The sequence below is a fragment of the Loxodonta africana genome, chromosome 4 (genome assembly GCF_030014295.1).
Source record: "Loxodonta africana isolate mLoxAfr1 chromosome 4, mLoxAfr1.hap2, whole genome shotgun sequence".
NCBI classification, from domain to species: domain Eukaryota; kingdom Metazoa; phylum Chordata; class Mammalia; order Proboscidea; family Elephantidae; genus Loxodonta; species Loxodonta africana.
Genome location: NC_087345.1, coordinates 93069827 through 93082875, shown reverse-complemented (window position 1 = coordinate 93082875; position 13049 = coordinate 93069827). Strand labels below are relative to the sequence as shown.

Below are 13049 nucleotides of genomic sequence, written 5' to 3'. Positions count from 1 at the left end.
AGTATCAGGTGAAGAATGCAAAGGTTTTTTTTGTTTGTTTGTTTGTTTTAATTGTTTATTATTTCTTTTTGCTCTTGTTTCGTTTCTCTTCCTTGAGCTTCTTTTTGGAGACTTTGGGTCTGTTGGCCTTTCTGTATAGGTGATACCCAATGAGGCCCAGGAGGGCTGGCACCATAGCCATGCCTACCAGAGGAAAAATGCCCTTCACCAGCTTTTGCCAGTAGTTGGCTCGGATCAGTGCAATAAGCTCCACATCAAACTGCAGCACTGCATCCGCTGGAGAGGCAGAGAAGGGGTGGAGTGGGGTTAGAATCTCTGTGCGTTTTTCCAGGGCTCAGAATCTAAATGACAACAGGGAGGGTGAGCCACGACAAAGCCAACTGGGAAGCTGGCAAGATTTAAACATGTGGTTGAGTTCTTTGGACAAAGGCAGGGGAAGGCTATGTACAGAGTCTAGTGATAGCCATGTTGACCCCAGCTACAAGTGTGGCTTAGGCCCAGTGCTAGGTCTTTGATAACACAGGAAAACTGTCAATCTGAAAAGTACAGGCTGTTCCCCATCAATAAGTGAGAGAACCATCTATACTAACTGTACCCCTACTCCCACCCCCATTTCTAAACAGCCATATGGATAGAATTTTTGCAAAACTGAAATTAATTGGATTTAAACTAGAAATTGTTTTAATGCCACCAGCGAATGAGCACGCTCAATGTGATGGCTAGAGAAGGTAGAAGTTTCAACATTAGAGCCAGAAAGAAAGAAGGATGTGGCTTAAGAAATAAGGCGTGGGGCGGGGGGGGGGGCAGACGGGGAGTGCAAATAGAAGTAAACAAGCAGCAACCGGAATGGGGAGGGAAGAGAGGTTTGGAAAGAAGAGTTTCTCCCTAGCCCCCTTCCCCTCTTTTTAGTCTGGGCCTCCCTCTAAGCTGGAAATATTAGAACTATGATTCCAATAATCTGGAGTACAACACATTTTAGCTAACTAAACATCTGTTATAACCAGAAGCAAGAGAGATGCATCATGGGAAAGCTGTCCAGCCTTAGGCCTTCAAGAATACCTATGAACGGTGACCTACGAGGGCGTTTAAAAGTTGCCTTTTGTTTTATATTGTTAGGAAATACCTGACTGTGACAATTTTTACTATCTTCTCCCTGGTGGAGGTTGAAAGGAGGGGTGGGGATGGGGTGAGAAGCCATGCCAGCTACACAAATGACACAATGTGAAATCATAGGAAAAAGGCAGGACAGAAGTAGTTTCTGAGGGATGGCACAGGCAGCAGACTCATGTGGCTCAAGCAGGTGTCTCCCTAAAAAGTCACTGGCCGTCAGGACCAAGACACCTCTTGGTGATCTGAGAAGGAAAAATGTGGCCCTGTAGGAGGCCCAGGAGCTCCTGCCCCTTTCAGCAAACTTGATCTAGACCTTCTCAAGTTTCAAAGTGTGTAGCTCCTTGGAGCTCTTAGGGGCTGGGTATTTAGATGGCCTGAGAGAAAGGCCTAGTCAGATTACCTGGGATAGATGGTGGAAATCCCCTTTTTCCGTAAGCCAAGTGAGAAGGAATGATTGCCCTTCGCTTCTCTCTGAGGGAAGGAATGTGAGACACAGCAGAGGTGGGACCTGGTGGGCCAGGAGCCTCCATTTATCTGAAGTCCCACCAGCAAAAGTCCCTGGCTACCCTCAGCTCACTCACAATGGAAACGCAAACTCCCCCACCTGAGCACCAAACAAAAGCATCAACTCCCCATATGCCTCAACTCCTCCAACAAAACCCACAGCCAGAGAGGCACAGAGGCTTTGCATGTCCTCAGGGTTCCCACTGACCAGTGCGAAGCCAGAACCCCTTACCCTCCCTTCCCTGTCTGCTCTAGGAGTAATGGTGGCAGTGGAAGCCTCTATCCATAAAAAGGGGATGCCCAGGCCCAACCCCAGATACTCACCCAGATACTCACCCCACACACATGTCTAGAAGGCTCTGCTCCAGCCCTTGAGGAAGAAGACACAACTGAACTACAAGCTACCCACATTCCCCAAATCCCAATAGAGGGCAAAGTCTCCCCCTTGACCCTCAATTGAGTTTCTCCCCACTTCTCAAATCCCTGACTTCCAGCGGAGTATGGGGCGAGGTGGGTATTAGAAATGAGGTTTGAAACTCAGGGGGTGGCTGGTAGAGCCCTTGGATCACGTTACTCATTCCAGGGGGCATTTCTAGGGCAGATTACAGGTTAAAAAGGCTAAAGCAGGGGCTCAGATTGGGAAGAGGTGGAATGGAAGACGCAGGTCACATACCTGGGATCACCTGCTTTTGGCCAAGTTCTATCACCAAAGGGTCTCGGGTCAGAGAGGTGTCAATAATGCGTCCATCTACCAAGCTGCCCTGGGGGAGAGAGCATCAAGAGCGCACACCTAGTGCCTCTCCCCACTGCAGGCGCGCAACACACACCTGGACCGCTGGGCGGCGGCAACCCCCTTCCAGCTGCAGCCTGGCGTTCCCTTCTGGGCAGAAAGGAACAAGCCTCAAAGGGCTGGCGGTTCTCGGAGATCTCTCCGCCCTTAACTTCTCAGTGCTGGGGAGGAACTGGCGGAAAAGCAGGGAGAGGAAATGGGCAGAGAAGAGGTGCGCCCCTCCCCCCGCCACGTGCTCGACGACCCCAGAGGCCCGAGTTTCCTCCGCCGAACCGCTTGCCACGTGTCCAAGCCAAAGCTGACGTGTTTCATCAGGGCCCCGCCCCCTCCCAGGCCCCGCCCCGGCCCCCCAGACCCCTCACCGTGTAGTGGATGTGAAGCGTGTCTCCATAGGCAGCAGGCTCGGCACACGGTTCGGGGGGCTCCACCTACGATCGGGCTACAGGAGTCACCGAGGCTCCTCCAAAGATCCCGCTCTCGCCTCTAGACCCAGCACCCCCAACTCAGTTCCCGCATTTCCTCTCCCCCCGCTCCCAGGTTCGTTTAGACCCGGGTGTACCCCCTACAAGGCCCGGCCCGCGGTGCTGGGGGCGGAGACGCCTCCTCCTCACCAGGGTCTCCACTTGGAGGGTCCGAATAGGACTTTCGGTTTCGGCCCCCGCCTCAGCTCGGCACATCGCCCCATTGAGCAGCAGCAGCTGGAGCAGGAGTAGTGAGGGGCGCAGGGTCATGACTGAACGCGGGGCAGGGCACCGGGGTGGGCACCAGGACAGGTTGCTCGGCTGGCGGTGACTAGGACAGCGTTCCCTCAAGCGCCCAGGCCAGACTGGACGGGGCGGGCCGCAACGCGCTAGCTCCTCCTCCCGCAGCCCTTCCTCCACCTTGTCCCCACCTCCTGGAGGGAGGAGGCCTCAGGGAGCTCTCCCTACCCTCTAGGATCCGGAGATCGCAGATTCTGACCGTCCGTTAGCCGTTCTGTTCCACAGCGAGGGGCTGGGTCACATAACAGCACCCTTTATGATTACCTACTATGCCAGGCGCTTGTCTCTAGTCCTAAGACCCACCCTGAAAAGTAGGCATAATTGTTTCCATTTTACAGATAAGAAACTGGGTGTTCAGGGAACTTGCCCAAGGTCATTTAGCTAGGTGGTGACAGAGAACTGAGTCCAGCATGTCAGCTCTTGGCTCTTTCCTCTAAGCAATGTGTCTCCTCACACCTACCCTGGTTGTGTCTGGCTTGCCCACTCAACCCTAGTTGTCACAGGTGGCATCCCTCTCCCACCTTCACCCCTTCAGTTTGGTTACTGGAGGTCCTATATTCAAAACGAGGCAGGGAGCTGTCCTATCCCTTTGTACGTTAGAAAGCTAAAAGAGCGAGGGACCATTTTCCTTTCAGAATGCTGTGAATCCCTGCTTTTTTCTTCCAACATTACCTTTCTTCTTTCGTCGACGAATTTCTCAAGAGGAATAACCTTTTGTGTAAGGACTTCCGTTTTTAAAAGGGTTTTGAAATTATTTCATGTGATCCTATCAGTCCCCTTCTGCATGATTTAAACTCTCACTACCTACTCAGGCCTTGGCATCTGGATTCTCCTTCCTCAAAAGTCATCAGTGAGATCATAAAACACCAAATTCACGGGTCATTATTTCTTGGTCCTTACCCTCTTCAGCATCTCTCTAGTATTTGATACCATTGAGCCCTGACCGCCCTCCCAAGCTCTAGACACGACTACCTACTGGGTATCTCCACCTGGGTGTTTGGCCTGCACTTCAAATTCAACATGCCAAAACTGTATACAGTCCTTGTCCTCCGTCCATCCCACCTGCCACAACGGAGATTCCCTCCCATTTCTTCTCGTCAGCAGTTTGATTCTTCTCTCATCTCCCATATCTAACCAGTCTTCTTCAGATTCCATCTCCACAGTCTCTCCAGCCTTTCCTTTCCATTCCCATGGCTACCATCTTAATTAAGCCTTCATCCTCTCTTTTCAATTGTTTAAAAAAAAAAAAAATCCTCAGCAGGAGGGGATTTCTGGGATAATAGAAATCTTGATAGCAATGTGGGTTACATGGGTGTATATACATTTGTCAGCACTTGCCCATGCAAATTATACCTCAATTTTTTTTTTTAAAAGGAAACATTTTAAAACAAAAATAAAAGCATATTTCCAAGCCTCCCCTAAAGCTGAGTATGGCCATGTGCCTAAGTTCTGGCCAATAAGACATAAACAGAAGTGTTGAAAGTATTGTCTTAAGCTTCTAGGAAGGCTCCTTAAAGGGAACTAGTTCAGCTAGGACATGTATCATTGTGTGCTCTCCCCCATCTCCCTTCCTTCCTCCTTTCTGTTTCCTGGAATGTAGATGAGAGACTTAAACTCCTCATATTAGACCATGAGGCCAATGATGAGGATGGAAGCTATGTCCCAGGATGGTGAAGCAAAAAGACAGAAGCCTAAGTCCCCAGCCCTGGGCTGCCTACCACCAAGCACCTTTTAACTGAGGCAGAAGTAAACATATTGTTTAAAAAAATTTTTTAAAGTACTGGACACCTCATCACCAACCTTTCCCCACTTTACCCCATTCTGTACACTGCGGCTATGTGCATAGCTTCAGTCATGTCACCTAACCCCTAAAAAGTCTGTCATGGCTCCACATTGCACGCTGAGTAAAATCCAGACCCCTTGGCACGGCAATTAAGCACTTCCACCATCTGGCCCTAAACTTAACCCACTGCTGTTGAGTCGATTCCGACTCATAGCGACCCTATTGTTGGCTTTAGTTCCATTAAACCAAAGGCCTCTTAAAGTCAGGAATCTCTCATTTCCATATCCTCATTGCCTAGTATGGTGTCTCACACATAGGAGATGCTAGATAAATGTTTATGGAATTGAACTAAATGCCCTTCCTGCTCAAGGCCTGTGATCTGGGATTACCGTGTGTTTCTATCTCTGGGCCCTGGCTCATGCTCTTCCTTCACCTGTCAAGCTCCTTCGAGGCCAAGCTCAAATGCTACCTCCTCTGTGAAGTTCTGATCCTCTTAGCTTGAAGTGACATCTGTTTGAACTTCGTGGTATACTTTCAGGGTCATTATTATATTCTTCCTTGCATTGAAGTTACTTGTGTATGTCCCACTCCCTCCTCATCTTCCCCCAAAGTCCTCCCCTGCTCACTGACAGCAAGGACAAGGTTATGGTCAGGTCTGTAGCCCCGTAAGTCCTAGCTGCACAGTGTCCTCCATATAAGATTCTAGACAAATGTTTTATTTTGAATACTACAAAAAACTGAGAAACCACTAAAAAGGTAGGTCTAACTACACTAACATGGGAAATCTGTAAGACAAAAACTCTTATGTGAAAAAAGCCAGTAGCAGGAAAACAGATAGCGAGATGAGCCCATTTTTATATAAGTCTTTCCCTAAGTGTAGATACAATACATTTAGAAAAAGAACTAGCTGTGGTGGTTACCTTTAGGGGTGAGAAGATTAGGGGGAACAAGTTTCACATTTTGCTCTGTACATTGATGTATTATTTGTATCTTTTAAAATACAAATTATTTTGGTTACAAAAATATTTTTTAAATTAAATATTAAACAAATGAGCAAGATACACAAAAATACAAGGGAAATGTGTGGGAGGTGTTGAATGAGTGGTGCTAACAGAGCTAAAGGAGCCAGAGTGGAGGGGGGAAAGTCCTGGTGGTTAGAGAGGTCATGGGCAGCTTTGTAGAGGAGATGAAGCTTGAGTTAGTTCCCAGAGGAAAAGAGGGATTTTTTAAACAAGTCAGAAATGGGGTAAAGGCAGAGGGTCAGGTGTCTTGGAGACTAGTTTGGCAAAGTAAGGGATTTGTCCAGAAGAGACAGAGGTAGTCGAAGAAGGAAGGGCGGGCTTGTTGTGGAGTCTTAATGTCAGACTAAGGCAGTGGGAACCCAATGGAAGTTTCTGAGCAAAGGGGTGACAATGCATCCTGCACAGATGCATCAGCCGCATGGAATAAAATCATAGAGTTGGAAAGCTACCATCCTGTCCAGGGTTGAGGCTTTGTTTGGGAACCTGAATGGGAAGAAGGAATGGGGGTGGAGTAGGAGGATAGTGGAAATGGAAAGAACTATTTAAGACAACATTATCTACCCACAGAGAACAGTACAAGCCCACCTCAACCCAGGTGGGACCAAGGGGAAAGGAGCTTTCTCCATGGGTCATGTTAGGAGGAACCTGAGGATACAGAAAGGTCTGATAGTTCTGTTAAGGGTAGGGGAGCTGGCCCAACCTGGCTGGAGGTACAACTTAATCTGAGGGCTACTCCTAGAAAAGCCTCCACCCTCAAAAATTTCTCTGTAAGAGAAACCTTACCACAGGCCCCTGCTTCCACGACTCAACAGGGCACCCACCATGCCCAGCTTGGTTAAGGACAACGATGCTTAGTCATTCACTCATTCATTCATCAAGGTTGAGTGTCTATTACATACCCAATAGTGAGCAGTGCACTGCTTTTTAAATGTTTTTAATATGTTTATTATTAACAGGTTGTTAATAAATAAAAAGCCTAAGTCAGCATATGCAAATCTGAGTTCAAACTTTGAGGCCGTATTTTCAAGGGCGTGTATATATACCCTGACTGATTAGGTTTTCTTTTACATGTGGTTATGTACTCATTCATACAAGAATGAAGCAGCTGCCTCTCCCCCCAACTCCCCATTCTCTAGCCATTCTCTAGTATCCCATCAATGCAAGAGCTGGCACAAGCAAAAACAGATTCCCCATCTCCCATCTGTAACCCACAGCCAAGAAATCACCCCTCTTTACTATATTCAGAACTCAGCTCTAGCAACCAAAACCCTGAGACTCAGAGCCTCAAGCTAAGTCCTCTAACCCTTAAAAGGTCTTGTACTCAATTCTGCCCTAGGGTGGCTCTTATCAGTGTGTGGGATGGAGGGGCAGCAGTTGAGGGGTGCGGGTGGGATGTCTAAGAAAGATCATTCTCAACCCTCCTGCTGCTTAGCCTGGATTGACTAACCAGAACTACACAAAGACATCTCTCAATGTCCCTGGTTTAGAAGAAGGAAGATGCATACATAGAACTGGTCAGCTCAGGGCACAGAGAGCCCTGTGTAAAGCAGAAACCAGTCAGAAAACAAAAACTCAAATATTGTTCCACTAATACAGAGTGAAGGACAGTGGTAAGACTGCACCCTGTCCAAGGCAGAAGACTCGTGAGACCCGGAAAAACAAGGCAGTTCTATAGAGTTCTGGCTCTCACAGGTTTCAGTGTACAGGTAAGTTCAGGGTTAACCCCTTTATAACCAGAGAAGCAAAATCACAAAGCCCTCACACTCTGGAGCCCAATTCTTTTAGGCTCCCCCCTGGGCTATGATAGGGAAAAGCAAGCAGTGTGAAGACAGGCCTAAGTTTTTCCATAACCTCTGTCCCCAGCCAAGTGATCCACTCCACAAGGCTCAGCTCAGAAGCCAGATGTGCTCCTAAACTAAATCAGAAACTGTCTTCTGCAGCTCATGCTAAAATGACAAACACCGGTAGACGCTCACCTTCAAGCCTTGATGGTGACCAGTCTCAACCAAGTTCCTCACTTCTAAACCTCCAACCACTGAGGCCCAAAGTGGTTTTGCTCCCCTTAGCCATACTCAAGTCCTGGTCCTCTTTCCCCTCCCTCAGGTTCCCAGCAACCAAGGCTAGGAAACTCAATTAAATGAGAAACCTGCAAAGGAAAGAAGGCATCTGGATCCTATCACACCCCAGTGACCAGCATGATACCCCATTCCTCCATTTGCTGGGTTAGAGAGTAAGAGAGCTGGACTCTGGCCCTCCTACCTCCTCCCCTTCAGAACTGGAAGCAAGGCTACTCTTCATATCATGACTGCCTGTCCACAGACACCACTCCCTGCACTAAGCAGCAGCAGCAGAGGCAGGGGAATTTTCTCCTAGTTACTTGTACACCAACTCTCATTACCCCACATGGTTTACCATGGGTATTCCAAATGATTCCAGAGCATGCCAGGAATGGATCCTAAGGCCCGTCCCACTCTTAGCATAGGTGTGGGCATGTACAAGGTACTAAATCAATACTTTTCGATTTTCTGCTCTGACCAGTCTAGGCATCTGAACACGAAGTGGTGCAGTAAATCCCTGAAGTCTTCAGACCTGATACTTCTAGTCTGAGAATACATCAAGCTCATACCTCACTCATTATCCGTCACTCCCCCCATACTCTGGGATGAAAAAGAGGACAGCTTTGCTCTCCATCTCACTTGGGTCAATCCAATCCCTTCTGCTGGCCTTCTCCAAGCTCATTTTGGAATATCCTAAAGTGGACCTCGGGCCTGGGGCCTCTGCCAAGCCATGGCTGAATTATTCACATTCTGGAAAGGTGGAGTTGTGTTTGTTCTAAGAGCTAGATGCTAAGCATTTACCTCCCAGGCTGAGTACCCCCTCTTGCCTTCATGTCCCCCACAAAAAGGCTGGAAAGTTTATGCTACTGCCACAAGAGGGCTCCCTCTACCAACGCCTTCCTGGCATCCTAAACTAAGTACTCTCCTCAAGTTGTTTAGGGGTCAAAAGACCCCTCCATTAGGCTAAATCCTCTCCATTATCATTATCTTATGAGAAGTTGTCTCTCTTGAAGGTATTTACTTACTACTTTACAAATAAAGCACTTGGAAAAAGTGCTCCTAACTTATCAGCAACTTGTCACCAAGCAGGACTTTGAAGAGCTTAAATTTGAGAAGCTTAGGAGGAGGAAAAGTACCCTGATTTTGAAGTGTCAGTGGGTAATGCTTGAAAGGTATGGGGCTGATAAAGGGATGTCTGGTTGGAGTAGCTTAAGGGCAGAAGCACTGGTCCTTCAGGGAAAATGGCTTATTAATAATAGGGAAAACTGGCAGGGGAGGCAGTGGGGAGGTGACTGAATACAAATTACATACTTTACACCAGTACTTGGGGCTCTCAAACTCATTATTTGCCTAAATTCTGCCCTTTCCCACAACAGCAAGATGGGCAGACCTCTGGCCTCAAAGCTTCAGAAAAGTGGCAAGGGGGGGCCTGCCTGGCTCACTCAGACCTCATCCACCCACTCCACCCCCCCATGCGGCACTATCCCTTTCTTTGCCTGGAGCCAGAGAGCAGTAGCAGGAGAGGAATACAACAGTGGTGGGAGTGGGATGGAGGCTTTATGAAAAAGGTCTTTTCCCTAAGACTCTTATGGAATCTCCCTGGATGAGGCTTGGCATCCTGACTATGGCAAACCACATGCCTGAAGTAGAGTTGCTGCAGGGCCATCAGTCATAAGGAAGATCTAGCTCCTCACACCACCCAGACCTCTACTGTTCATGCTTGTTCACTGCCAAAGTCCAGAACTGGGTGGGTGAGGGGGACTCTGATCTATGGATAAGCTGGTGTTATAGCAGTAATAGAGCAAACCCTGCTCCAACTGGAAGTATCTGCTAAGGAGGGTTGGGGAGATCCGAGAGTGGAGGCAATGTGAGGCACACCAAGCTCAGGGCCATCTAGCCACTGAAGTCCCTAAAGTCTATCAACAAGTAAAACCTGCAAAAGCCAGAACCTGTGTAAGGCAGAAGCCTGTCAGAAAATGAAAACTCAAATATTTTCCACTAATATAGAGCAAAGGACAGTGCTAAGACTTCACCCTGTCCAAGGCAGAAAACTTGTGAGACCCAGAAAAACAAGGCAGTTCTGCAGAGTTCTGGCTCTCACAGGTTTCAGTGTACAGGTAAGTTCAGGGTTAACCCCTTTATAACCAGAGAAGCAAAATTACAAAGCCCTCACACTCTGGAGCCCAATTTTTTTAGGCTCCCCTCTGGGCTTTTCTGGGCTATGATAGAGAAAAGCAAGCAGTGTGAAGACAGGCCTAAGTTTCCATAACCTCTCTCCCCTCAGCCAAGTGTTCCCTTTACCCTTCTGCTGAGAGAAGGAACAGTCTGGAGTGAGGGACTAGAGACAGAACAGCCCTCACCATGAAACCACTGTCCCATGGCTGCTGCATATCAAGGATAAAGGTCTGCTCCAAAGCTCCATAAAACAAGTTTAATTTCCAACCAGGGTCACAGTCATCGTGTATCCCACATTTTGAGCAAGGATAGAGAAGGTGAGTTATTAAACATGTATAATCTACATTCCAGAGGAGAAAAAAAGAGAAAAACTAGTTCAGAACTGTAGTTACCACTGTAACACCACAAACTTTGTGGGGAGGGGGGTCCCCAGGGAGAAGAAAGGCTGGAACAAGGAAAAGAATAAAAGTAAACCCACCAGATGGGGAGGAGGAGGGAGTGGACAAGAATGGAATGAAACTCCCAATCCCAGAAGAGCTGCTAGGTGAACGGGAATGCAGAAAGGACCACCCCCCCACCCCCCCACCCCCATTCCCTCCTGGGAATGGCCCTGCAAGGGCCTAGCAGCCAGGGATACTACCAAGATCACTTACTGCCCCCTGCTGGAAAGACCAGTGCCAAGGCCAACCTCCAAGGCTGCTTCCTAACACCCTCAGCCCCAAAGTGGTCCCAGGACCGCCAGAATACAAAGGTGGGTGGGGGCCTGAAATGGGTAAAACCTATTTTGGACCGGCATCTAATTAGAGAGGGTGAGAGATGGAATGCAGCAGAAGAGGCACAGACCTCACCGACCACAAAGATAGAGTGGGGAACGAAACAAGAATAGGAAAGAGCAGGAAACAAAAAGTGTAGAAAAGAAATAAGGAGAGACAAACAGGCAGTAGCCGTGAATGAGCTGAGAAGGCAAAGGAGAGAGTTCAAGGAGGGGGAACAACAGGCTGGATGAAGAAAATCAGAGGAAAGAAAGAGGCAAAGAAAAAGTTTGGAAGGGAGCATCTGTGGGGTCTGGAGAGTGAATGCATTTTAAAGTGAAAGAGAACCTCCAGCCCCACCCCTGCCACCACACACCCACACACACACATATGCACACACACACCCACACCCACACACAGGCCTAGAGAGCAAGGTACCTGCACACACCCACCGCATCCTGGCTAAGTAACACACCACTAAATAAATGGCACTGAAGGAGATGCCCCAGAACCTCTCCTTCACAGTTCAATCTGGGGTGGGTGAAGGGATTACTGATCTGCCTGCTTTAGACAAAGGGGGCAGGAAGTCTGGCTCCACGGAGGTGGGGCTTAGGAGAGCCTTTCTGGAAAAGGGCCCTTCAGCCACACTGTGGGGAGACCCTGGGCCCTGACCTTAGGAGAAAGGTTATGGATGGCTGTCTTGGAGCTCAGGGCGCAGCCAGCACACACATGAGCCCACAGAGCAGCTACGGCTTCACAGAAACTGCAGAGGTCAGGACCCAGGCCAGGACCACAGACACAAGAGCCCCCTGTAGACACAGAGATCAGTAGCAGCAGCTTCTGAGTAACTACATAATAAAAGGCGGAGGAGCCTGCAGACCACTGCTGCCCACCAGCACCAACAACTACTTCAGGGTTCTACTTCCTCTACTCCAACCCCCAGAGCCATTTAGGGGAAATGGGCGAGGAGGGCAGGGGAATGGTGTTGGGATGGAGCAGGGAAGGACAGCAGGATGGTCTGAGGGCCTGGGAAAAGCATGGAAAATCTTCATCCTTTAGCACATCTTAGACTACAAGAAGAGCTGGGGAACAAGGAGGTTGATCCTGAGGTCTGCTATGTCATTCCCACTCCCCAGCTCTGCATTAGACCTCCTAGTCAGCCCTGGACAGGCCCGCAGGACTACTAGGGTGATAAAACTTCTAATGGACAGATGAACCACCCAGCCCGCAAGATCGGAAGAGAAGGGTTGGGTGGGCTGGAGGGCAGGAAGGCAGGAGTGGGATTGGTCCATGCCTCGCCTTCGCCTAATAGTAAAAGAGAACGAAGATGGAAAACCTGAGGCCCTCCCTGCAGTGCCCTGGGTCCCAAACACTTACCATGGGCTTGCTACCCCCACCATCCCCTCAAGCTCCTGAGGAACAGATCTAAGGATGGGGGGGAAGGATCACTTGAACACTTTGGGCTGATAAGAGAGAGTGGGTTCCTCTCTCCTTCCCACTAACAAGGCAGAGCGGAATGGCATCTCCTTGAGAACAGCCACCTAGAGATAAATGTCACCTCCCTACCCTAAGTGGGGTGGGGAAAGGGGTACAAGAAAGAGGGTGATGGAGAACCCTTCATCTGTCCCATCACCTAGGAAAACCTAACTGCAGAGAGGAGAAAAACCAAGATTAGGGCAGTCTACCCTGACTAAAACCCTGCCATCTTCTTCCCTTTATCTTACAAACATGGGAGGGGCAGATGATAAGAGTAGAGTGGGCAGTGTCCTAGCTCCAAGCCCTGACTGCACTCCACCCCATCCACCCTGCTCCCTGGCCCCCACATATATATATCTCTGTACTGTATATACACGCGCACACATGCACGCACACACAGAGAGGCCCGTGCAATTTCCATGTAGAACAGGGAAAGGGTGACAAAGAAAGGGAAGGTAGGGAGTAGAAGAGGCGCTTGTGGGGACAGGGAAGGGACTCAGATGCCAAGAACACAGCAACCAGAGCCAAACGAAGCATACGGAGAGAATACCCCACTCCATCCATCCCCTGAATCCTAGGAGGTGAGAGAGAGGGGGGCCATCCCATGAAGCCAACAATC

General features: G+C 49.0%; 1 protein-coding gene across 1 annotated transcript; it reads right to left on the bottom strand.

Annotated features, from left to right (window-relative positions):
• Window positions 1-24: 24 nt before the first annotated feature.
• On the bottom strand, window positions 25-3242 carry FKBP11 (FKBP prolyl isomerase 11). Its single transcript, XM_003405756.4, has 6 exons — window positions 3016-3242; window positions 2767-2832; window positions 2288-2375; window positions 1951-1984; window positions 1511-1581; window positions 25-276 (listed from the first exon to the last, which is right to left on the bottom strand). Exons 1-6 carry the CDS (start codon window positions 3133-3135, stop codon window positions 59-61), a joined length of 597 nt encoding a protein of 198 aa, XP_003405804.1. The 5' UTR covers window positions 3136-3242; the 3' UTR covers window positions 25-58.
• Between the last annotated feature and the right edge of the window lie 9807 nt (window positions 3243-13049).